A 27,951-nucleotide genomic window follows, 5' to 3' on the forward strand; every position below is an offset into this window, starting at 1 on the left:
CTGTCTGCTGTAAACCCTGTCACCTCAGATTCCATGATTTCAACTCGAGGATCACAATGCATGGTGTCTATGTGTTTACTACCAACATGTGTACACTCGTGCACTCGTCCACCCACAATGCACATCCAACCACATGTAAATGCCTACACACACATTGTGGATAGTGAATTTATTGGAGAATAGTGCAATAAAAAATGCATGATAAAAAACGTCTCATACCTTGGTCAGTTATTTCATTTAATTCACAACTTAAATGTACCTCACACTTGGTTTTACACATATCATAGACATGAAAGTTAAATTACCTCCATGTATAGGGCTCTTCAAAATTATATACAATCTACTGTGATACATACACATAATACTATTTACACAAATTATATACAACGTACAATAAAATGGTGCCTATGTCTCTATGTAGTTTTATACACATTAAAACAGCTGTACGGAAATTACTACCATTTACCATTATTGTTTGAATACCATAGCCATGCAAGAAAGACCAGTGTTCAAAAAAGAGTAGTGTTTCACCATTTATTATTTAATCAGTTAAAGATGACTACAGTAAGTCATGCACACTGGAAGCAACATTTGACTTTTGGTTTGATATTAATCCATGAATATCCATCCCATGCCTTTAGGGGACAGAAAGATACACACATACAAGGTGTACAAGCACAAACACACACATACACATATGATTATACTTGTATACGCCAAATCTACATAAACTCAATAGATATGTATGGTATTATATGTGTGTGTCTGTATTGGTGCATGTGTGTGTTTGTTACTCTGTCCTTGTGTAAGCATCATTATCCACTTCCTTTTCCATGCAAGACATCTTAACAGAAAAACAGGCTTGGTAAGGCATTATTGACAAATTTCTAAATAAGTGGAGCAATCCACTAAACAACCCTTTCACATGACATTGTGCTCTAGTTCATACATATGCTACACTTTTTTCTTGGTATTTCAAACTCCTATGTTCAATTTAGTTACATTTTCTGTCAATCTTTCAGCTAACTGTATGATGATTATGAATTTCTGATGATACAATATGCCTGAACACAATTTCTCTCCACACAGTCCTAGTCACACTGTGAACTCTTCCAGTGGTAGAATCAAATTATATCTTTACCCGTAAACTCTGTTTCATCATTTGTTGCTCTGTTTAGTTGTTTCTTGGGCAAAAGTAGAGCGCTGTCATTACAGGCACTTGATGATAACATGGGAAAGTTCGATAATATGTGTGCAGTATTTGAGTCAGTTTACATGTAAGAAACCCCTATACAATGTCAATATGGATTTATTGTGACACTGACCTTTGTTTTTCTGCAACAACAAATGAGGCATAAATCAAGAGTGGAATGTGAGTCACTGAAATTATTATCACTTTCATGCAATGCACAAGTAGGAATGCTGCATTATTATACAATCACTTACAGTGATGTGGCAGTCACGGAAAAGATGTCTGTGTACTGTGAATACCATCAGCTACTGTCTTTGTGAAGTATAAAATTGTGTTTAGTAATAATGTATGTGATTTTAAAAAACACTTCAAATCAATACATGTATCTGGACCTGGAGGAGAGGTTGAGGTTCCCTGTATGTCTAAGTTTACAACATGGCATGAGCTCCTGTCCAGACACTAGCCTCATGTCATTCTCATCACCTGGATAAAAATGCATGAATTCTAATCAATGAATGCAGTGAGTGTTCTTGTGTAGAAATAAATAAACCAGCTGACATACTGCTTGTGATAAGAATGTTACAATTCTATAACGTGAGATCTGGCACACTTGGGGAAATGTTTGCTTGACAGTCTACAGTCATGGATATCTCACATCAATCACAGCAGAAAGATGGTACTCCCTCCCGAGGGAGTCCCCCTTCCCCCTCCCAATGGTCCCTTCCCCCTTCCCCCTCCAACTAGTCCCTCCCATCACTCCCTCCCATCAGACCCTACTGAGGTACATCAAGGTTGAGGATCCTAGTAGGAGGAATCTCCAGCTCCTGGTTCACCCTGGAGTTGATGTACTGATGGAGCAGCATACGAAGCTCTGCATTCTGTTGCCGGAGTCCATCGGTCTCTGTGATTAACTTGGCTCTCTCATGGAGGACATCACTACCATAAAACACAAGGATACAAAGTTTGCATTTTAAAACACAGTCAGGACAAGCTGATTTCACCACAACACACATTTCCCACAGACACCTGCTAAAGTATACTTTGGGACTCATGTAGAGTCTTAGTGACCACATCTCAACATTTCACATCATGATACTATTAGCTACTATGTTGTATCTACTCATTGAAGTTTACAGCAACAATGGCTTTGATTCAAAAGAGATGTTGTTCTATGAGGTAAACATTGATGCATAAACTATTAATCCGAAATGATAGAGTAGACTTATCGATTTGACAATCTAAGGGCTCAATTTTCACTTTTGACACATGGCTGGCTTTGAAATTATACATTAGGTACCATTCTCTGTCAGTTTGTGCAAACCAAGTCGGGAGCGAAATGTATTTTGACAGAGAATTCTAAAAGGTCTTTCCAATATTTTGTCAGTAAATGCTTCATAAGCTTTTTAATGTACTTCATCTGTTGCATTAAATGTTAGACATCTGCCTTTGATCTTCTTTGGCCTTATTAGTTTAAGTCAAATAAGTTTGTTAAGATTTTTGTGAGGTCACACACACAATGTTTCCATTAAGCTACCTCCAGTCATTTTCAAGTGACAATTGAAATATGTAAAAGCAAAAACCAAGTGTAGTCAAACATTCCACACAAACTGTAAGAAACATCTTTGCAATATTTGGGGTGAAAGACAGAAAAGAACAAAAAAAATAAATTATACAAAAATAAAATATAATGAATAAGTGAATGGACTGATTGAACCATAGACACGTTGAATGCACAGTCACAAGTCTCCCACTTGTCAACCATCTCAACCATTCATAAACTTGCTTTGCTGCAGCTGCTGTGAAATGCTCATTTTCACCTGGAAAAGAGTTCATTGTAAGTTTGGATAACCTTATGGCAATATTAGAGGAAAGGAAAGAAGACCATATCTCACCTGTACTTCTCAAACCCTTCAATCAGGGCTGTCCAAACTTTCTCTTGCTTCTCTGAAATCACAGATGGAAACATCTTCCAGTAATCAGCATCCTCACTGAGTATAAAAAAATGGAAAAAGGAAAAACAAAATTGTAAAGAAGGCTTTAAGTATCATTTAACTAACAAGCAAAATTCAAAATATTTCTCTTCCATAATAGTACTATGAACCAGTAAATGACAATGATGTAATCTCTTCTTAATGGTTAATAGGAAGGAAAGCCTATTGGTCAAACAAATTTGATTGTATTATAGACGTCTGCAAGAAAACACTACGATGCAATATTGATCAACAGCTGTTTGTGATTTACTGTAATTGTTTAAAGACAGCACACAACACTTCTACTGGCATTACTGATACAGACATATTATTGGTTCCACACCATGTGAGTGTTCTCTACTGAAACTAAAAAAAGTAAAAAGCCAGAAATCCTGCTCTAAAATAGCCAGGTCAAATCATATTCACAGAATATTGCATACTGACTGAGCAGAACAAGCTTGTGTTTGAGTGCACCATTTTCAAACAAAATGCAGATTACTTCAACGACTATCACACCAAACTGATTTGATTATTAGGTCTGAGGCTGATAGTTGAGACTCTTTGGGAAATACACACATCCTGCTTGCACTGCGGTATACACTGCACTCCCGCTATAGAAAATGGTAATAAGAAATTGTCGTTACAGCCGTACAATGGAGTAAAAATTCAGTAAAAAGAAAGAAAATTGCCGGTCCAAAGGACCTTTTTATAACTGATATTGCATGTATGACTACATGTACTCTTTCCTTATCAATTCTTACCTGTCATCTCTCTCCTCACCAGAGATTATACGGAATGTCTGGTATTTTACTTTTTCCCTGGAGGTGAAAAACAAGATACAGCAAGTGTTAACATTTAATCACATATTTTCAACCAACATGGTACAAAGTAAGGTGTTATGAAAATATATCAATCTCATCAAATCCTGAGAACTACCCATAATTCTCTGTTTTATTTCACTATAAGGTGGGAGTGGCCTGTATGGATGTAAACAGATTTTCATAACCCAGATTACAATAATCTGCCTGACAACTATTTGATCACATTTTTCACCAGGCATTCAACTGCTAACTTTCTTGGAGGAGTCTGTGCCTTTGAATGTTTCTACAACAGTAAAATGACGGTGAACAAATGCTGTGGATCATCTTCATCATCACCATCATATCACAAGACCCCTCTGTCAAATTGCTCTCCTATCATAACTTTTCTTCCTTGAACATATACATAGCTAAACCATATGGAAAGTCAGTCACAATGAAATCTGACTGATATTCTATAAGTATGACTTCAGGGTCCCGTCTCATAAAACTTGTTATCGATGACAACTGCCACATTACTCTGACAAATACGCTCTAAGCCAATCAGATACAAGGATTTCAGTAGCTTATAACAACTACAAAAACTTGTCACTGATAACAAGTTTTATGAAACGGGGCCCTGATTTCTATTTCAAATCATGTCAGGTAAGTCAATGACATAAAGTAGGCTCTTTCTGCATTGGAAAGCAAAATGCAAATCAAAATAAGAAGCATTATTTAATACAAAGTTGATAAAACAGACTCATTTCATCTTGATCCTGGTGGAAATCACCTAGAGTAGTCTGGAGACCTAGAGGGACTATAAACAGAATTCCTCAATACTGGGGCCAAGGCTGCTTTCCATGATTTGATGCACACTGTGCTGATATCAGCTTCTATCTTCAGATGCTACACTGAGCAGTATGTATAGCCCACATAGTTTGTGTCCTACAGCTGATGGTGACAGGGTCTGCACAAACAGTATGAGTCTGACAATGATACACCCTAGAGTTGGTGGTAACAGGGTCTGAACTCACTTGGTGGGTTTCCTGTTTTCTTCTACAAACATCCTGAGAGCCTTGATAGTGTCATTGGGATGGATGAGTTCCAGCACATCAGACTTGGTAGACTTGATGGATTCCACTTCACCTTGGTCCTGATCCTTTTCAGCTTGGCCTGTTATTTCAGCAACCTCTGCATCAACTGGATCCTAACACAAACAAACAATGGGGAGTGCACCTTTAATGTCACCTTCAATCTCATACGAAAAAAAAAGTTTTGTTCTGTTCTGCATAACTTAGGATACAAAGCCAAAATGAAACCAGACGATTGCTTGCATGGAACACATGTTTGAAGTGTCCTTTTGGGATTCACTGGACTTTCTTTTCTTTTTCTTTTTTACATGTGATACTTTTTGAAAGCAAGAGACAACTTTAGTCCTCTGATCAATCACTTTACTATCTTGTGACAAACATGATGAGGTTAAATTCAATGATTTTCTCTCTCCATCATGACGGACTATGCTGAATAGGAATCAGTGGAAACCAAAGCTGTATTCTAATCATGTGTACAGACAAGTAAAAAGAATAAGATGAATCTAAAGCTGGTGTAGACTCCTTACCCTGATAGCTGTCTCCTTTTCTTTCCCATGGTCCACATCATCCTGGTTTTCAGACACACCACCTGACTCGCCTTCCTCCATCTCAGGGTTCCCACCAGCCTGTCATGACACACAAGATCTCATTTTCATATCTACCATTATATACATTCATACTCATACTACATAATATATCCTCTTTACAACTTGTTTTCTTTTAAGTACATGTAAATAAACAGTGAACAAATGAAGAATTTGCACAAATAATGACAATTGCAGCAATATAGACATCCCTATTTCAACAGGCAAGGAACCATAACTGAATACAACTTCATATATAATGGCCACAGTAAATCAAATTAAGAGTAATGCTGAGCAACATACATCACACTGTCCATACAGAATGCTGTTACTTTGCCATAATATACTCAGCTGACCTAAAAATCTACATTCATCCCAAGAATGAGATTTTTCAAGCTGGAGATACATCTAGATTTGTTTTATACCAAAATCAAATGAAAATGATACAAGCTCATCTCTGGCAGACCACCAGTCAGCTTCCAGCCATTTTAGCTGGCTGCATTGAAGTAGGATGAAAATAATACATACACATCTTTCTGTCCTTTGTAAGACTAAAGTCATATTTGCAATATTTTACTTGTTTAGTAGCTGACTAGTTAAAGGCAGATCTTAGTATGATACCATCAGTGATCTTACCTCCTCTCCCACTGATTCCTGGTCTTTGTTGTGCATGAACGTCAAAAAGTAAGATGCCAGCTTGTGAATGTCATCTTCAGTCTCGATACCAAGGGCCTAGGTGTGGGAAAATACAAGACAATGATTGCATAAACTGTTGTACATGTCACATCAAATTAGCTTTCTTCATATTAATTACCACAGCCTAGGGCAAACTACTCCCCCCCCCCCCATAATTTCTTGACATTCTTACAAGACATAGTGATCAATTGATACAACATTTGTTTCACTGATCATACCCAAAGGTTATGCCCTACACATAGTACACACTTAAAAAAAGAAAAGAAAAAGAGTTTTAACTAAGAGTTTACTTCTGGATTCATCACAATAATGACTAAAAATTATCAAGGCATACATGTGTTTAAGCTAAAATCATATTTTCACCAGTTCCTTGTTCTAAAAGTACCCTATTTCTAAATCGACCTAAAACTTACACCTCAAAACAACTGATGCACATTTTCCTTCACCATGCCCTTCATTAACAATTTACTTTCATTCTTTCTCTAGTTTGTTTTGCTGAGTAAATATGGTTGATTTCTTATATTTCACTGAAATTGTCAAAGCGCTTTGAGTCTATATGGAAAAGGCGCTATATACAAAATATTGGTTATTATCATTATTATTATTACTAGTGACATTCTCATGTACTATAACAAAGTAGGAAAAACAGCTATTAGCATGACTGCATTTCAATGACTCATTAAATATATCAATTGGAGTGGGCAAATCAAGAAAAGAGCACACCACTCAAAGAAACTCACAGCAAAGATGGCATCAAGTTTCATGAGACAACGTTCATCCTTCTCCAGCGGTGCCAGTAGTTTATTCAACTTTGCTTCCACCAGGAAACCCTGAAAAAGAAGGTTACAAAACACTTTGGGTTTACCACAAGCTTATCATCATGACCAAGTCCATCAATGTATTTTTTTTCATAACCCCTACAAAGGAACATATGACCTCCTGACCTCTTCTTTTATTCTCACATGACCTCATGACCTTTGTGTCCCATTACCCTTATCCAAGAATCCGTCTTTTACACAATACAAATAAAGACATTCATGTCAGGCCACTGCAATTAGTGAAGAACATTTAGCATCTTATGTATTTTGATCATCATGCATGAAAATATTGATTAAACCCACTACAAGCCACAGCTTCATTTACAACAGAGAACATGCCTACCATGCATGCAAACCTTTGCATAAGACTAACACACACATTTTTCTAGTAAGCACATAGTACATAATTTTGTTACATAACATGAAGAAAAGGAGTGCTATAAAAGACAAGATTATCATATTACAGATAAACACAAGTCAAAGATTTTCTTTAAATCATGACTGTATAAGGTGTCAAGTGCTTGCTGAATCTTATACTGCTACTGTCATGCTTCCAGTGAATAACTGAATATCTTTGTCTGGGAACACTCCTCCATGGAAAATGTTACTGAACTCCATTGTGGCATGCAACAAAGTCAATCAAAAAAAAATCAACAGAATTATCACAGTTGTCATCAAAATTGCATTTCATCACATTTCAAGAAGAACAAAAATCTCACTTCAACAGCGATATTGGTTCTTAGTTATTCAGTCTTTCACTACTTAATCACAAATCAGCCTTCCCTCATGTAACTTACTGATCCATCAAAGATTTCTTTTCTCTATATTAACTACTGATCCACTAAAAACATTTTTTTCTCTCTCTTGTGCTAGTGATCCCTCAAAGATCACTGTTCTCTGTGTTATTCACTGATCCATAAAAAAAAAAAATCACTTTTCTCTGTGTTCCTCACTGATCCCTCAAAAATATTTTTTTCTCCATTACTCACCGATTCATCACAGATGAGCTCCAGGATCTGCTTGACAGTTTTCACTGAAAGTTTGTTGACCTCGTTGCCATTGCCTTCCTCCGCTTCCCCCTCTGCCTCCCTGGGGGAGCCATCCTCACCCCACTCCTCTTCTCCCAGTGGCTGGTTCCTCTCTGATCCAGTCATACTGCCACCTTCTACATCTCTCTGACTTCCTTCTGACATCACTTCCTTTAAGACTTCATGAGCAGACACAGGTTTCTTCTTACTCCTCTCAGTAGTCAGTGGACCTTCATTCTCCATGAATTCTCTGCATCAAAAGTTATAATCAAAGCTGTCAGTATTGCATGCTACCATTGAATCCTAATGGCCAATGTATACTCAAAGCTAGTCCACTGTGCATTTGCAGCTCAACTTCTCTATATCAATCAGCTATCTTACATCTGGCATTTTTCAACATACCTTATTGAGACTACACTAGCAACCCCTTCAAACCAAAACACTTTTGACTCTTTCTACTGAAATAAAAATGAGAGACTAAACATTACCTATTACAATTCATAAGTGGAATAACCAAACTCACATTTCAACACCTGGTTTCCATGGCAATCCAAGTTGTTGTTCTGAGATGATTCTGTCCTGTTCCATCAATTTTGCTGCCAGCTCCTTGACTTCTTCTTCATTCATGACCCAGATGTCATGAAATTTCTTTGTGTCTGTGGCCTGAAAATGCCTGAAACAGAATAGACAAGAGACAGTAACACAGATATGCCCTTCATAATGGTGTACATGCAGCTACCGATTAGTAGCATAAATTGTGATCAATGATACCATTCAAAACACTCTCATACGGTTTAAAGCAACTATTTACCACTTTCAGATTTAGAAAAAAAAAAGAAAAAAGTTTTAGTGCTTCAAAGTAATTCTATGCTGTGAATTAAGGACAGAACCCGCCCTTGTCACCACTCATGTCAATATGTATATCATGAAGTTCAAAAACTCAGCTCTACTTTCAGACTTGACGCAGAGCTATGAATACCAATATAAACATTTTGTGAAAATAGTTAGCCTTACTTTGTGGGTTTGCACAGATACTCAGTTGTTACCTGTCATCAAATGCAATTATTCAGCCTTACTTTACAATTTTATGCAAGCACTCAAACTCAATTTGAGTTTCTATGCAAAGGTTACATTTGAAAATTACTGAGTAAATCAAAGGTTTAAACTGTCTTCAGATGAACTACTAAGACTCATACACAATTTAATGTGTAATCTCAGTAGAGATGGGCTGCAATGTTAACATCTCACTTTGACTTCTTCTGGAGTTCTTTGAACTGTTCAGTGATCCTCTTGTAATCATCAGCCAAGCCTTGGTTCTCCTCCTTGTACTGCTTCTCCTGCTTGGCTAGCTTCACTTTCAGGTTGTTTAATACATCCTGCAGTCTGAAGTCATGAGAACAATGGACATTGTTATTTCTCTACTTGTCTGACCAAGACATCCAGAATTCCAGACAATCTGCCTTCAGCAAAGAAAGGCTTTACTTTAATGGAAAGATACAGATCCTTTCACCTGCACCTGTTATTTTCTGTTGAATTATACTTTTATCAGCAAAACATGTTCACTTGACACCAAGTTCATTCAATATTTATAACCTCAGCTTTGCTTTCTCATTGCTGCAAAAACAAACTGAGTAGTACCATGTTAGATATTGATGGAAAACCTCACCAGGAGATATCAGCAGGGTTGAACTTTGACAATAACAATGAATTTGTTCTCTTCTAAAATGGTTGTAGTCCCTGCTTTTATATCAAAGATCAAGTGGAACAGTCTGGTAAATTCCTTTTGAGCAGTTCATTTTACTTCTAGGTATAGAGCGCAGCTTGTACATGTTAAGAAAATATGTTATTGTGATATTTGGACAGGTTTTTTAATTTTCTAATGAACTTGAAATCTTACTCCACACAAGCTGAGAAAGGGAGGGAAAGGTTGAATGAAACTTAGAATAATGACAACTACACATAATCCTCACTGCTAGGGAATCTGCATTATTTCTGGCTTAGCTTCAGATATCTCTTGTACAGCACTTAAAAGCTAAGGTTGGTTGTTTCTTTACTGCAACTGTTTATCCACCCAAGTCCTTCAAAGTGAAAGAAAACCCTTCACAGAATCATCAACCAATAATTCTTACGTACCTTGTGATTTTGCGTTTTTGCTGTGACTTTGTGATGGTGTTTTCCTCGTCCCTCTTCTTCAAGACTTGGAAGTTATATTCCAGTTTCTCCTGGTTCAGCTGGTATGTGGCTTTCATCTGTTGTAGCTGCTGTTCCAGCACCTACACATAGAGAAAGGACAATCAGACAGTTGGACGACACACCACACTAATTCTTAATTTTTGACCTGCTGCATTGACTGCTTGTTCACATAATCAATCTAGTTACCCCCATCACACTTTGTAATCACTGCAGGAATCACTTTTGATTATCAAAAAGTGATTCTAAAGGTATACAGTAAATTCACTGTTCAAGTTACTTTAATTCAATCAAACTACCAAAAGGCACCAGTTCTAAAATGTAATTTTAGCATCATCTGCCAAATTTTAAATGAAATCTTCTCATCTGTGCATAATTTTGCCTGAATTTGAAGTTCATCAAAAACCGCATTACATTATATTTTTCTTCTCAACACAGCACAGTCTCGATACTTCACACAGATCTTGAAATCAATAAGCACAAGTTAATTATCTTCACCATTTTTGGGGCTTTTACAAAATCTCTGTACATGCACAGATGCTGCCTGAAGGTTATTGTGACCACAACAATCCCGATATCGGCATCCAAGCTAATGCCACGGTGGGTGATATTGTGCCATTGACTGCCATATGGGTTGTGACCTGTCTTGATTTGCAGCTAATGTTGGACTTTCTGATATCTATTACTCTTGCTTCACAGTGCTTCACAGCTTATTTCCACAGAAAGATTCTCCTTGATGTTTTAGGAACTTGAACCTGTCACAGAGTTTGTATATAGAAGAGATTTACATGTATATTGGTCTTATTCCTGGATGGGTCAGGTTCATTGTGAAAACGTAGAGTTTGTCTCTGCAGCACTCCCTAACACAAGCGGAAAACTCTTGTTCCTAGTAAACATAGACTTGACAATAGGATTCCACCAAACTATGAAGCCAATTAAAACTCACCTGGACATCAGTTTCAAGCTTGATTTTGACCATATTATACTCTTCAGCATCCTGGATCCTCAAATGCTGAATCTGTTGCTCATATTCATCCACCCGCTTCTCTCTCTGGTGCATGTAATCCAGTTCTTGGTCTCTACGCCCTGACATGGACTGCTCCCATTTTCGCTTGTTGTTTTCTAGAAGCTCCTCTCGCTCGGTCTCAAAGGCTTTCTGCACACAAAGTTTGTTTCATTTGAAGATCAGCATTAACATAATGAATTACAGTGTATAATACACTGTGTACCTACATGTACATAATGAAACAAAACAAAACAGAAGAGCACAGTGCAAACAAACACAAATCCATTTCAGTATAAGCTTCTCAGTAGTCACAAAGAGAGCTATGTCCATTTACAAAATAATGTACATTCACATATTGTTCATACAGCAAGCAACTTATAATATTGAAAGTGTATTAGGAATACTGGTCATGTTCTGAGAAATATCATCAATGTTCCTCAGTCATATTCATTCATGCACTCTCACTGCACCATGTATTAATTATACCTCTTGAGCATCATTATCATATAAGATCAATGGAGTTTTGTGTTATGAATATAACCTGCTAAGCTCTTACCTCAATCTGCTTGATTTCATCCCGATAAGCCTTGGTGAGATTCTTCACCTGTTCCTCCATTCTTTCTATCATGAGATCAACGTCTTCTGCCTGCTTCTTCAGGTCCTTCACATATTGATCATCTTGAGATTTCAGCTCCTACATTGTAAGAAAATTAAATGAAAATAAGTTTTTAGTTGACAAAAACCTGTTATTGCTAGTAACAGTAAATGAGATAAAATACAGGAAAATAAGCTGCAGCAAAGCAGACTCATTTGTAGCAGCCAAACTTTGCACAATAATGCCTTAATCAGTACATGTTCTTCCCTCAATAAAAGAGATATGATTTATTTCAGCACCAGTTCCTTGCCAGAATAAAGGAGGCTCATCTTAAAAACGTTTGCAGGATTAATACATGTAAGTCCTGCAATATATTTTCAAGAGTAATAACAAAATTTCAAGAGCAAGAGAGAGAGAGCTTAGCCTTACAGGTTTATTATAAGACAGTTGTCTGTTCTCAGGTGCTGCTTTGTCACTGAATGTCAGCTAATTTCAATAAATCTTGAAATAAGTTGAAACAAGGGAATGGTTGGTTGAGAGCTTAGAAAGAATTGATTTGTGATTTTAGAATACTACAACTGATCTAGTAGGGTTAGAATGATGACCCTAGAAATCTACAAAAGAATCAAAAGGAAAAAACAAATAAACAAAACATTGATATATACACACATATTTTCCACTAAAACCACTATAACTAATGTAGCAAATCGTCTCACCATCTGAAAATCATTGATGAGTTTATTTTTCTCATCTATCATCCCATCACAGAGAGCTTTTTGCTGCATCAAGATCTCATGCAGCTCCTGAGGGATGTCACGTCCATTGGCTTGCTCCCAACGTTTAGTGATCTCTTCAAAACGCTCCATACCAGCCTTGGCCTCCGCCTCCAGCTTCTCATCTCTGTGAAATCACAAGATTAGATAACATACTGTATATGGCATGTCGTCACATCAAATCAAGACTACATCTTTGTGAAATCACAAGATAATATACATGGCATGTTCAGTCACATCAAATCAAGACTACATCTTTGTGAAATCACAAGATAATATGCATGGCATGTTCAGTCACATCAAATCAAGACTACATCTTTGTGAAATCACAAGATAATATACATGGCATGTTCAGTCACATCAAATCAAGACTACATCTTTGTGAAATCACAAGATAATATACATGGCATGTTCAGTCACATCAAATCAAGACTACTGTCAAATCACAAGATATTATACTGTACATGGCAGCATATAAAAGATATTAGGTAGTGAAAAAAAAAAACCACATCATCAACTCAAAACACCAATGACAAATGCTTCACTAATATACACTACCGGTAATCTAGAAATTCCATAAAGATGTAGCAATGACATCAGAATGTCAACTTTGAAGAAAAAAAAAACAGAAACTTTTCTAATTTTCACTTTTCTTGTGTTTGATATCTTCAACTTTCATGAGAAAGTGTGGTGATGGGTGATACTAAAGGTGTACATCATATTGCATGTAACAATGTGTATATTTATTTGTTTATTTATTATTTATTTATTTATTTATTTATTTATTTATTTATTTATTTATTTATTTTTATTCTTATTTATTTATTTTTTATTTATTCATTTTTTTTTTTTGCTGTTCTGACCCAGGGTCCCGTTTTATAAAACTTGTTATCAGTGACAACTGCCAAATTTCTGTGACAAATTTGCTCTCAGCCAATCAGACACAAGGATTTCAGTAGCTTGTAACAACTATCACAACATGTACCAACCTTTGTCTCTGAGATTCCTCTTCCTCAGTCCGTCTCTGTGCCTCCCTGGAGTCTGCTGCCACTCTGACATTGGTAACCAGCTCAGTCCCATGGCCTTGAAGTTTGGTCACTCTCTACATTGACAAAATAAATCTCATTAACATTACAAGGAAGAATAGGAGAGTACTGCGTAAACATAATTTGTAATAATGAATCAAATTCTCTACTTGACTACTCTGGGGGACATTTCCTTACAAGACTTTATGTAATTTTGCTTTTATCCCAGATCTGTCTACAATGTTCTCAAGAAGTCTTAGTGCAATCCTACATACAGCTGTAGCTGATAAACAATGGAGAGGGTTTTGGTAATTCTCATCTTATAATGAGTTGCAGAGAGTAACTAATGTACTGATAAACTTTATTCAATGGCATTTTCGTATGTGATGTCCACGATGAGTGCTTTTCATGCCATAATTGAATACCTGGCTTCTTAACTGCTAAATTTTGTAATAACAAAACAAAAGTGTGAAAAAAAAGGCTGTTTAGTATTCATGTAAAAAGTATGTTTATGAAAAGAGCATTCACTTTATGTTGGAAATCACTTAGTATCTTAAATTAATTTTTTTTTTCTGAAAAAAACTGAGTGCTATCAAGAGAATTAGCTATGTCAAATATGGTTTAGAACCACAGTGATTTTTTCTTTCTCTTCATATTTGCAGAAGTACTTTACATATAATATCTTGACAAAAGCATAAACTTTACAAAATATTTATAAGTATGCTTGAGTATTTCTTCATTAATTTGAACATCAATTTTATAGAGCTGAGCCAGTAAAGTTTAAAAGTGTCTTAGACAATAGCCATCACAATGCTACAGTGTACACTGCATCCTCTGCTACACAGGAAATTACAATGCTACAGTGCATCATTTACTACACAAGCTACCAGGACTAGTATGTATGACAGCATTTTGAAAGCTCTCTACAGTACTTTTAATTGGTTTGCAGCAGTGCCCTAATCTTTCAGCAGTCACCTATACTTGGCAAATAATGGAAAATATTACTGGTGGCAAGTGGTTGACAAGAGGTACACTATTCAGGTTTCTAAGAGTAAGACATTGCATGGGGATCAACAAGAATTGCCTCTATCCACAAGTAGCTACAGTTCATTGTACATACTGTACATGTACACTGTATGTATGAATGTTATTATTTATGCCAGGATGGCATTAGAGACAAACATACAGTACAAAAATTTTCACCTGTCTGCTTTCTTCGATTTGCTTTCTGCTTTTGCTTTGTTCTTCTTTGTCCTCTTTCTTCTTTGCACTGGGATCTTCACCAAGCTTTTCCCTGATGAGAAATGAAATCAATATTAGTCATGAAAATTGACAGACAACTCCCAGTACCGGTAACCAAAAAGAGTCATCAGTCATTTTCTACACTTATGTCAACCCAGTATGAAAGCAAGATCTACAAACCTTTGTAAACATTTTTTTTTCTAGATGTTAATCAATCAAAGAAAGAGAGAGAATCACTATAACTCATATTCTTGTGGTACTGATACAATATCTGTGTCAAAATTTCACAACTGTGAGTACTTCTGCCTCCTTTTGTGGAGATGATTCCATTTGTGTACAGTAATTTTCTCAACAATTCTTGCAGCAACCAAGACATAATCCACACAAATGTTGACCTCTTATCCTCAGTACACAATTTGTTTCCGCTTCAATTTCTACAAGCTCCAGAAAGAGATCAAAGATCATTTTTTGTCATGCTAAATCGAAAGAGTCTCCATACATGATACAGAGTAACCTGTACTGTAGCCATGCATGAATGCTTATAAAACTGTGTAGAGACTAATTCCTACTTTCCAGGTTCTCCACTAGATATCACACTCAGATAGCATTCTTCCTGTCACTCACATAAATTTGAGCCAAATTCATATTTGGGAAGCGTTGATATTGACATTGACTCTGATGTTTACGCTGCACACTGACATTGTACAAGCTGAAAGTGAAAAGTTAGCCATCTCATAGTCATACACAATATGTGACATACATTTTGTATCACTCTTTGGCAAACAAAGTTAACTTAAAATCGGGACCCAGAAGTTAAAATTTACCCAATGACCGTACCGTAGAATATACATGTAATGTACAATGTAGATATGGCAAGTTGGCAGAAGTTAGTAGAAAAATGTGTCTGTCTGCTTCTGTCTCAGAGATGCCAAGTTCAAAAAACTTTTATGAGAGAGATTTTTATGACTCGGCGTCTCGGCGCTCGCGCGCATGTGCACGCGAACGAGGAGGGTGTCCCCCTCCCATGGTAGGGAGCTTTTTTGAATTATTAGCTCTTAATGATGCGATCTGGTGCATACTTACATGTAAGTGACTATTTTTCACTAATTTTGAAAGGCAAAAGGGAAATATACCTTCAATTGCAACTATCACTAATCCTTTGAGCTATGCTCCTTATTTTTGGCCCAAATTGCAGACTTCACCAGATGCATGAGAAAAATGGGTGCCGTGCGTGAGATCTTGAAACAGACCCTAAATGCTTGAGTCTCACGCAGAATGCGTGAGACTTGGTAGCTCTGCTGTCTGTGTGTGATAATTTGCGCTCCAGATAGGAATTTGAGTAAAACCACCAATTTTCGGACTTTTAAGCTTTTTTGCAATATTTGTTCAACTCAAATAACACTCTACAAAAATGTATGTTACATGTAAATATATCAACCTACTTTTTCCCAAACGGTTTGTTAAATACATTATCATAAAATTTCACAGAATCCCCAAATATTATCACCTTGTCAATTCCCCAAAATTCAGACATGCGCGCAATGTCAATACGCATACAAGGCCGCTGAAAAATGAGCACATGCTATGCCTAGTTGGCGCAAGGTTGCATCAGGGATGTTGCGGCGCCCGTTCGTGTCCAAATTTCGGGGATTCTGCACTTGCATTCAACCCCTGTACAGTGTACATTTATTTCCTGCATCGTCACGTATGGAGATTTTGTTTTTCTTTTGTGTTTTTGAGGATACCATCACACTCTGAGCTTGCAATAAGTGAAAAATCTCACAACGGAACGGCGTAATTTTTTCAATTTTTTTCGCTTTTTTCGGTGACCCCGATTCTTTACAAGGGACCTAGATATAATTCGCGCGTGCTTTGGAAAAGTGGCAGCGAATTCGTGTTTCCGACGTCAAAATTTGGGATTTTAGAGCGTCTAGATGGATTTTTGGAGGCGACTCGGGCACTTCCTGTGGTGAACAAGTGTGCCAGCATGTGAAACGATGTGATATGCATGTGTTGTGACAGTTGAATTTGCTGGCTCAATCGTGATAAGTGATAAGTCAAGTGTCCGGATTTTGGAGGCCTACCGAAAATTGGTTGTTTTACTCTATTTATGACAATAAAGTAGGGTCTACAATTTCAATTTCAACCACTGTACCGGTACACACATCAACAACTTGTAACGTTACTGTTGTAAACTTTTAGTCCCATAATAGGAACTTTCTAGTATGGTTTCTACATCAGTTCGGGAAACCCACTCACAAGGGGGGCCCCTCCTTATAAGTAACCCGTCCCCCTTATAAGTAACCCCCGGGGCACCCCTTATAAGGAGTCTCCACGCTTTTTTGCAATGCAACGCGAAAATGAAAGGACTGCGGCAATTCGCTTGATTATGTCCATAAAGCTTCACAAGTTTCCTAGTTACTCACGAAATTTGAGCAAAATCGGTTTGAGGCATCATATCTAAAATCATGGATTTAAATGCGATGTCAAACGACCCATGCGAATGCTGAAATGCTAGCGATTACTGGCGTGAGTGTCGCCAGGCGCGGCAATGCTTGAGTGCAGACGTGGCGACTGAGTACGGAGACTTTCGTACTCAGTCGCCACGTCTGCACTCAAGCGTGGAGACTCCTTATAAGGGGTGCCCCGGAGGTTACTTATAAGGGGGACGGGGTTACTTATAAGGGGGACGGGTTACTTATATTATAAGGAGGGGCCCCCCTTGTGAGTGGGTTTCCCGAACTGACATGTATTATTACAGGCCATGTAACAAATATCAATAACTCACATTTAGACCGGTAGGCCCTACCGTACTAGCCTCGACTAGGGTGGGGTTAGGCACGAGATGGGGTTCTACAACTTCTAACGTTAGTAACTGCACCAGCGACCCCGGCCCAACCTGTACCGCCGGGCCCGGGGTTAGGGTTATTTTGTACGTAGCCGCTACTCCAGATTTAGAACTCTAGATGGATCTTGAAAATTATTCGTACAGTTATCTTTAGATCCCGGTCCTTAGAATCTACTAGTACTAGTGAATTTAGTAAATTTAGGTGTGAATTTAGCACACGTTTGAAAGATAAGGACAAAACAACACAGTCATTTGAGTGCAGTTAACGTCCTTCAGCCCCGTGACGTGACACTGCACAGTACAGCTGCACCGCTGCGGTACTGCCGGCTGCCTACCTTCTCGCGATCTCGATTCGTTTGGCTATGCGAAGCCTCCTTGCAGCTATCCGTTCTTCTGGATCGTTGGAGTCTACAGAAGGTCCAGTTTCTTCTTCTTCATCGTGGGTACTCATTTTGATTTTAAAACGAAAATGCACAAGTAACGTGCTGATTAACAAACAGCAGTGCGTCTGGTAGTGGCTTAGTCATGTACCGAGGGTCCCCTGTCGTACTGCGACAGTGTGAGCCGTATGCGTAGTCGTCGAGTCGACTGTGTATCCAAATAGGGCGGCATGTATTAATACGTATCGTACGTACACGCAGTACAATGCACAAGGATCAATGTGCACGGTATATACAACATGTTGCTATGCACCAAGCTATAGGCTCGCCCAGTATGTTACTATTCAAAGTTTTTATTATTCTGGTTTTGAATAAAGTTTTGATTACTTTTTTTCCTTAAAAATAATTCTTTATTTTTTATCTATATTATTTAATGATAAAAAGGTGCTTATCAAGATTTTTTTTATAAGATTATAATAACGTGAGCTTAAAAACTGAAGTTATCGAATAAAGTTCCTCAGTACCTTTGTTGCCAATTTAAGAGACAATTACTGTAATACCTCGGAGTGAATAACTGACAGGGAAATTTTTGGTTACCCGTGATACCATTAATTTGGTACTCAGTGTTGTTGCCTATGTTGTCAGAGTTTGCATATTATGCTTTCTGGCATGATTTTAGACGCTTCAGCGCCTAGCATTAGGTCCTATGCTAGGCATAATTTGTCTGTTTGTAGTATAATTCTAGCATATTTTTGGAAGGAAATCTCTACGTGTTTAGTGTACTGTGGTTATATCCATAGAGCTCTGTATCCAACTCTATGGTGGTACATGTATCTTAGGTTTGTTAGTTACTTTGTCAGGTAATACCGTGATTTGTCGACGAAATTGACAATAAAAAGTTGTGAAGGCGTTGTTTTACTACAATTTATTTCTAGAACCTATTTTTATTTTCTCTTATTTCTTATGTCCTTTTTTTTTTCCTCGTTAGCCGATTGGACAGCATGTTTAAAGGACAAGTTCACCTTCATATACATGTGGACTGAGTGAATGCAACAATATTGAACACATCAGTGAAAATTTGGGGAAAATCGGACAATCCGTTCAAGAGTTATGAATTTTTAAAGTAACTGCGCAGTTATTGCTGGATTAGAAGACTACTACAGTGTTTGATGTCACATGCGTACAACGATATAGGAGAATTTCACAAAACTTTACTTTTTGAATAAAGTGCAAATTTTTTTTTCCACTTGTTACTGACGTACGTTAAGGGTAATATCATTCCCCCTGCCTCTGAAAGAGAGAAGACGAGTATTCTCTTGTTATGCGAGGAAAGTGAAAAATATGTTGATTTTTCTTTATTCTTTCTTTATATCGTTGTACACATGTGACATCACAAGCTATAGTAGTCTTCTCATCCAGCCGTGACTGAGCAGAAACTTCAAGAATTCATAACTTTTGAACGGACTGTCCGATTTTCGTCAAACTCTCACTGATGTGTTCTACTAATATTGCTGCATTCACTCAACCCACATGTCTATGAAGGTGAACTTGTCCTTTAAGGACAAGTTCACCTTTATAGACATGTGAATTGAGTGAAGTAAAATGCAGCAATATTGATAGAACACATCAGCAAGAGTTTGAGGAAAATCGGACAATACGTTTAAAAACTATGAAATTTTTGAAGTTTCTGCTTAGTCACTGCTGAATGAGAAGACTACTACAGCTTGAGATGTTGTTTGGGTACGACGGTATAAAGAAAGTAAAAGGAAAATTCAAGATATTTCATTTTTTTCGCATAAAAAAGGAACACTTAACTTCCCTCTTTCAGAAGGCAAGGGGAATAATATTACCCTTGGCTTAACATACGTCAGTAACGTGTTGAGGATATGTGCACTTTTTGCAAAAAGTAATATTTTATGAAATTCTCTTTATATCTTCCTTATATCGTTGTAGAGCCTACACATGTGACATCATACACTGTAGTAGTCTTATCATCTAGCAGTGACTGAGCAGATACTTTAAAAATTCATAACTTTTGAACATTAATATTGTCCGACTTTCCCCAAACTTTCACTGATGGGATTGTGTTGTACAAATACTGCTGCATTCACTCAAACCATGTATATGAAAGTGGACTTGTCCTTTAAATGTGGGGACGTGGGACCCCCCCTTTTTTTTTCTTTTTTTTTTTCTTTGCTTGCTTGTTTGCTCGTCAGCCTATAGGCACACTGGTTGACATGATGTTATGTGACATTAATTTCATGGCGATTGAGCATATAATAGGCCGCTTCAAGATGCGCCCCTATATAGTATAAATTTTCACTGTTATACTCTATGGGTTGCGCCCTTATACTTTCATGTTTCAATTCATTTTCAATTTCAATTTATTGAAAACCAATTTATTGAAAACCAAAAATCAAGGATATATCAGATATTACATAAATCAATGTTAGATAAAATTCACGAGTTACAAAATTATGATTTTGAAGGGCCCCTTCAGAAGCCAGGGTTTGTGAGGGCACTCCATACAAAATACAATTAGAGCTGGGATTCGGTGACACAGTGGACAACAGTCACTATAATGTCAGGTGACAAAAACTAAGTCATCTGTCATAATTAATATCAATTATCAATCAGACCAGTCACGAGACTATTAATCAAATACCAAAATGCTACACAAGTCCATACATTAGACGAGTTAGAGGGATAATAATCACCTATATTCATAAGTTTGTTGAGACAGGGCTTCAGGTTTCCCAACGTTTTATGATTTTCAATTCAATTTTCAATTCAATTCAATTCAATTTATTCATTTCATAAAATCACATATAAAATATTTGCATAGATGTGTGAGTCAAAGGAGGAAATCACGCAAAAGCCGAGGGTAGGGCTTGGAAATGGGGATTTCCTTTAAAATATAGTTTAAAATCACAGTTTTGAATGAAACATATTATATATATATATATATATATATATATATATATATATATATCAAAATGTACGCAAAACAGAACTAAGATTAGAAGTCGTTACAAAATCAACAATACATTATGATAGAAACAGGATACAGGAAACAAAACAACGACTGAACTAATACAATATGATACAGTACAATAAAATACAAAACAAACATACAGGATAATTGTCAAAGTTACATTTTAAGATAAAGAGAAACCTCATGAAATATGAAAGAGCATGTATAAGAGGAATTCAAAATGATTGCAATTAATAACAATTGGCTTTGAAATGCCTGAGATATCAAAAACAAAGCGATCCTAATAAAATGTGGGACCCACCTTTCCTTATGATTGCTTTGTTTTATTTTATTTTTTGACATCAACCATTTCAAAATTGATTTTTTTTTTAAAAATCAAATAAACTTTGAATTTCTCTTATTGCTTGCTCTTTAACATTTGATAAGGGGGTTTCTATAGTAGGCCTATCTCGCAAAAAGTTAAAAGCTGAATACTCAACTCAACCAATGTAGAGTATCATCTCTTTAAATTTACAACATATCAATGAGTGTAGGCCTATCATGAACATCATTCGAATTTATTATGCAAAGAGATAAGAAAATGAAGACCACAAACACACGAATGCACACACATACACGCATCCACGCCACATAGAACACACAAGAATGTGTGATGTTTAGGCTCATAATCTTTGGTCAGAAAATCACTCTTTTGTAAAATGTTCAATGGCAATGGTGTCCAAAACTTAGTTCACTTTAATTTGTTAGAGCTTTGTTTTAATTATTTAACCTTGAACCTATCGAATATCGTACTGCTCATTTGCCATAATTTTCAAGGATTTTTTTTTTCTTGAACCTAGAGAATGTCCTATTGTTCCTAATATCAATAATTTGGCAGATTTTCAAGCCATGTCGGCGCAGGAATGTCAATAGATTATACATCTCTGTCACTGTACCTGTTCTTGTGTTTTAGGTCTAGTACAGCATATCAATAGTGAGCGACTATAATGCATTCATAGTTGCCATCATTTTCATGGACCTTTTTTTTCGTTAGATCTGTGAAGTTTTTTTTTTGTAACCTCTTTCCTTTCCAGTCCTGCTAATTTCAATTAGCAATTCAACATATTCTACTTTTGTATTTAGCTCCATTTGCATGTGAAGTGTTTTATTAAAGTTCAGACAGTGATCCTCATCTTCAAGGATAAGCTAATTAAGTGGCACTGCACTGGCGAGCCATGTAAGCTCAGTGGTATCCTACAAAATAAATTCAGCCAGCAAAATCTGTTCCCCGACATAAATCTTACTGGATATATGCAGGAGATATTATCTTAAAACCGACACGTCAAAGAAACAGAACAAAACAAATCAGGTATATGAAATGGTGTAAGAACAGTACCCCCTCTCAAACAATATTCATGTCGAATTCGTGTAATAAATAAATAAATAAATATGCCACAGCAGGACTGTGTTTTAATTCAGTGTGACTCCGTAGGGAGGAAAAAGAAATGAGGGAGAGGGAGAAAGACGGAGGGAGAGAGGCAGCGATAAGTTGTATCTTCCCCATAATCAAAAACAAATAAAAAAAAATGAAAACTTTTCTCATTGATTATGCTGCTGTTGCGTTATGTGGGCTATATTCCATGTGACTCATTCCATGATTGCATTGTTGACTTGCAGAGTGCAGCGGCTATTTCACCTGTGTTGTAATGCTGTGAGCGATCTGTGTGCTCTTGCGAAATATAGTAAGCGTGGGGAATTGCCATTTTCCCCACGTCCACAGCTGTGGGAATCCCAAAAAGCGGCTACTGCACAGACAGTATAGTTCGCTACAACTGATTGGCTTAACTTATGTACATTGCAGTTGTTGAACCAACCGACAACATGATGACATTTGCCAGCTCCATTGCTATTGTAGAAAATAAGGGGGGGGGGGAGGGAACCTCGAGTGGAATTATACGAACTCGTGCAAACTATATCATACCAGCAGTGCCTAGAAATACTATTTTGACTGAGTAGAGAGAGGCATCCCAGTGTCTATATATAGGAGAAAACCAGAGGAACAATCTTACTGAGCCACAAACTTGGCCAAGTCATTCGGTGTGAGCAAGGCTGAGGTTTTAGCACTGTAATACACGACTACGGAAAAGATACGCGGAATCAACTTGAAGTATGGCTGATTTGGAAGGAGGAGAGCAGGACGGAGAACGGAACATCCAAGTAGTAACGGTAGTCTACAAACCAGTCTTGTTGGAGGTTTTGGACCCCAACGATGTCCTACCCTACATGTCTCAGATGTTCACGGGTCCTGAGAAAGGTGAGGATTCATTTGTGTTTCAACAATGCCAGTCTGACAGGTTAACTGTGACAGATCATATCCATCCACTTCTCAAGCAAAGTGAATGGGAAAGTGCGGATTCATCCAAAACAAGCTACAAAAGCCAATACATTATTACACGATTATAACAACTATTGCTTATCATTTAGTTATGTTCATTTTCAACTAAGATAGATGTGTGCAAAACATACTATTAGAGAAAAAAAAGGAACACACATGTGCTAAACAAACCAAAATATGATAATCGCACTGTAATGCGTTCTTCCGCGTTGCGGTCCGCTATCAGCGGATAAGTGGAATATATATAGCCTGCAGTTCCAAACAGGAACACTCCCCTTATACGATTACCGGTTTGCACGCACTAAACTGTCGCATGGATTTTTTGTTTGTTTGTTTGTTTGTTTGTTTTCTCATGTTATTTTGAATTTACACGAATGAAGCGATATGCCTCGTCATGTTCGAGTGAGATCGAGAGAGAGGGAGAGAGAGAAAGTTTTCCCTTTTGTTTTCACGCAGTTTTCTACACTAGTTAGTTCACTTCTGTCGTTTAATAGCCCGACCAGGGGGGCGTTTCATGAAAGGTCTTGTCGGATAAAATATCTGACAAGTCAGTTATATCCGACAAGTTCAGAGAAATCAGCCAATCAGACTAGAGAATTTCTCAAAACTTGTCGGATATAATTGACTTGTCAGATATTTCATCCGACAAGACCTTTCATGAAACGCCCCCCTGATCTCAGAGACCGCGCCGCGCGCCGTCGCGACTTCTGTACAAATTTCTTGTGAGCTGCAATGCAAGTTGCGATTGATTCGGGGACCTGTGATTGATTTGAAGGCTTTATAAGACGGGGCCCAGGGCTCGTACATGTCAGGGAATTCAAAAATACTTTTTCCAGAAGCAAAAAGTCAGGGAAAGTCAGGGAATCCATTAATTTCTTCTGGAAAGTCAGGAAAAATCTTCTTTTTTTTCAAGATATTTGTTAAAATGGTATTTGTTTTCTCTTATCAACAAGGGAAAAATAGTTTGTCAAATTTGTGGTTTCTCGTATTAAGACCGTTTTCGTAATAAACTCCTCGCAGATATTTTTCTAAACACCAGCGCAAATAGAGTAACATACAGGCGTTCATTACCGTAACTTGGGAGGTATTTTTACGCTGTTAGTGCCCCGCGGGAATGCGATGATTTCATGAATCAATTCGGCTGTAATCTTGTACAATGTATGATTGTTGCGTCCGAAGGGATTGAAAATGCGTTCTTTATTTTCTTCCGAAAATCTCTTCGCGTTTTGTACATCCGTTGTTGAAAAATATGCGACAGGATTGAATGTGGAAGGTTGAGATCCTTTTTACGCAAATCTGTACCTGGAAGACCATTCTGAAAGAAAGAAAATCATTGTGAAATACAGTGTTAAAATTGTGATAATGAACAAACCCACATCTATTCAAACTAATAAATGCGTTTGTTTCTTTTTCTGATTTAGGTTAGCATGCGTCATTCAACTATTTTTACGCTACTGTCACCTGGCGAGATCGCGATAATTTTAGAGTAACATACATGCGTTGTTTACCATAAATTGCTGTCGAGGTACTTTACGCTGTTGGTGCCCAGCGGAAATTCGATAATTTCATGTTGCGCCCGAAGGGATCAAAAATGCGTTCTTTATTTTTTTCCGAAAATCTCTTCGCGTTTTGTATACATCCGTTCTTGAACTGTTGAATGCGTTTGTGTCTTTTTCCGAACACCGATTAAGTAGGTTAACATGCGTTATTTAACTATTTTTACGCTATACTGTCACCCGGCGGGATCGCGATTATTTCACTAAATATTTCTGCTTTAATGATACACACTCATATCTAAATTATCATTTCTTGAATGATAATGAACAAATCCAGTTCTATTCAAACTAATAAATGCGTGTTTTGGTTTTTTTTTTTCTGAACACCGATTAAGTAGGTTAACATGCGTTATTCAACTATTTTTACGCTACTGTTACCCGGAGGGATCGCGATTATTTCACTAATTATTTCTGCTTTAATGATACACACTCATATCTAAATCATCATTTGTTAAATGACAATGAACAATTCAAGATCTATTCAAACTAATAAATGCGGGTGTTTTTTTTTTTCTGAACACCGATTAAGTAGGTTAACATGCGTTATTCAACTATTTTTACGCTACTGTCACCCGGCGGGATCACGATGATTTCACTAATCATTTCTGCTTTAATCATACACATTCATATTCAAATCATTGTTTGTGAAAATGATAATGAACAAATCCAGGTCTATTCAAACTAAAAATGCGTTTGTTTCTTTTTCTGAACATCGATTAAGTAGGTTAACATGCGTTAATAAACTATTTTTACGCTACTGTCACCCGGCGAGATCGCGATGATTTCACTAATTAAAAACTGCAGAAATTAGGATTTTTGGCTCTCTTTAATAATAAACAGTGCTATGAATAAAGAAAATGATAAATTTTGTATTTACAAGAGTTGTTTCTGATGATAAGAAAATAACAGACCTTGCGTCGATTGCAGATGCCTTAAACTTTTATTTTTCTCAGATTGGACATGATCTAGCCAATAAAATTTCTATATGTCAAAAGAAATTATATGAATTTCTCCATTCACCTAATTCAAATTCATTCTTTTTTGATCCGATTACTAGTTATGAGGTAAAAGATATCATTATGAGTTTGGAAAGTGAAAAAAAGTTCGGGACCTGATTGTATTGATAACGTCATATTGAAAAATATAAATGAGTATATTGTTACACCTTTAACCTATATTTTTAATTTGTCATTAAGTAATGGAGTTGTTCCATTACGAATGAAAATTGCCAAAGTAATCCCAATATTTAAGAAAGGTAACAAGGAAGATATTAGTAATTATAGACCAATTTCATTGTTATCGTTTTCAAAATTGTTAGAAAAAGTTGTTTATTCTAGACTCCTCAAATTTCTTGATTTTTATTATATTATTTCTGATTCACAATTCGGTTTCCGCAAAGGACATAGCACTTCTCAAGCAATTCTCTCCTTTATTGAAAAAGTATAGCTAAAGCAGTAGATAGGGCTCATCACACAGTTGGTGTCTTCCTGGACCTCTCCAAGGCCTTCGACACCATTGATCAATTTACTTCATGAATTAGGTCACTGTGGTATACGTGGTAAGGCCTTGGAGTGGTTCAGGAGTTACCTTTCAGATCGTAAACAGTATTTTTTATCTGGTTAAAACTCCTGCAACCAATCTGTCAAATGTGGTGTTCCTCAGGGTAGTTTACTGGGACCTCTTTTATTTATTTTGTATATAAATAATATAACAAATGCTTCTAATATTTCATATTTTGTATTATTTGCTGATGACTCTAATGTTTTTCTTTCTCATTCAGATCCTCATATTTTGGTGGATTTGTTAAATTCTGAATTAAAGAAATTATATTGGATAAGGTCAGATAAGTTGTCTTTAAATCTTCTTAAAACTTAGTGTATATTATTTAGTAATACTTTGAATAGTCTCCCTAATAATATGAAAATAGATGATATAGTTATAGATGAAGTTTCATCTATGAAGTTTTTAGGTTTAGTTATTCATAATAAAATTTCTTGGAAAACACATATTGATCATAGTATTTGTCACGCAATATCTCGAAATATTGGTGTTATTAGATATTTCCCCACTCCCACCCTTTTAATGTTACATTCAGCTTTAATTAACGTATTACCTTATTTTGATTACGGTATCATAGCTTGGGGGAACACACATCCAACCTATCTTGACAGACTGTCCCGTCTCCCCCCCCCCCCCCCAAAAAAAAAAAAAAGCTCTTCGAATAATTTGTCATACATCTTGGAGAGCTCACACCGATGTTTAATATTCTGAAAACAAAATTTCAAAGATAACCGATATTCATTATTATTGTCTTGGTCAATTTATGTATAAACTCTTTAATAATTTGTTGCCGACTGTTTTCACCAACATGTTTGCGAGAAACCGCTCGTTCCATAAATATCCGACCCGTCACTCTGATGAATTCCATCTGCCTTTAACTAGAACTATGTTTACACAATCTATATTTACATTTTCTGGACATAAATATTGGAACAATCTTTCTAACTGTTTAAGGGCATCCCGAACTTTAAGTTCTTTTAAGAATAATCTGAAGGAAAATATTTTGAATAGTTATAACAATTCATCTGATTATTATTATGAAAACTAATATTTTGTATATTAATCTCATATGAAAAATTGTGTTGATTCTTTATTGGTTGCAAAGAAGTGTAAAATCCAACCTTATATTCTGTTGAAATCACAGCTAAGCGGTTGCATTCATCCACTACCTCTCGTCTTGTTATATTCTTCTTCTATTTATTTTTTGTATTTACAAATGTATCTTCAC

The 27,951-nt window shown here is 36.7% G+C and overlaps 2 protein-coding genes across 3 annotated transcripts in view; one reads left to right on the plus strand and one right to left on the minus strand.

Annotated features, from left to right (window-relative positions):
* Positions 1 to 1,965: 1,965 nt before the first annotated feature.
* On the minus strand, positions 1,966 to 18,309 carry LOC139724577 (dynein regulatory complex protein 1-like). Its single transcript, XM_071635708.1, has 17 exons — positions 18,194 to 18,309; positions 14,972 to 15,062; positions 13,733 to 13,845; positions 12,687 to 12,870; positions 11,932 to 12,069; positions 11,316 to 11,525; positions 10,313 to 10,452; positions 9,428 to 9,562; positions 8,703 to 8,852; positions 8,141 to 8,429; positions 7,074 to 7,163; positions 6,274 to 6,369; positions 5,581 to 5,679; positions 4,997 to 5,169; positions 3,924 to 3,980; positions 3,085 to 3,180; positions 1,966 to 2,128 (listed from the first exon to the last, which is right to left on the minus strand). Exons 1-17 carry the CDS (start codon positions 18,307 to 18,309, stop codon positions 1,966 to 1,968), a joined length of 2,340 nt encoding a protein of 779 aa, XP_071491809.1.
* Positions 18,310 to 23,188: 4,879 nt separating this feature from the next.
* LOC139724599 (ATP-dependent RNA helicase DHX58-like) overlaps positions 23,189 to 27,951 on the plus strand; it is a 29,974-nt gene continuing 25,211 nt past the window's right edge. For both annotated transcript variants that reach the window (XM_071635732.1, XM_071635733.1), the window contains exon 1: positions 23,189 to 23,526. In XM_071635732.1, the coding sequence (XP_071491833.1) occupies positions 23,382 to 23,526 (145 nt within the window). In that variant the 5' untranslated portion in view covers positions 23,189 to 23,381. The remainder of the gene's footprint in view (positions 23,527 to 27,951) is intronic.

The sequence above is a fragment of the Diadema antillarum genome, unplaced genomic scaffold, assembly GCF_040938485.1.
Source record: "Diadema antillarum isolate AM-2024a unplaced genomic scaffold, OU_Dant_1.0 scf00000223, whole genome shotgun sequence".
NCBI lineage: Eukaryota > Metazoa > Echinodermata > Echinoidea > Diadematoida > Diadematidae > Diadema > Diadema antillarum.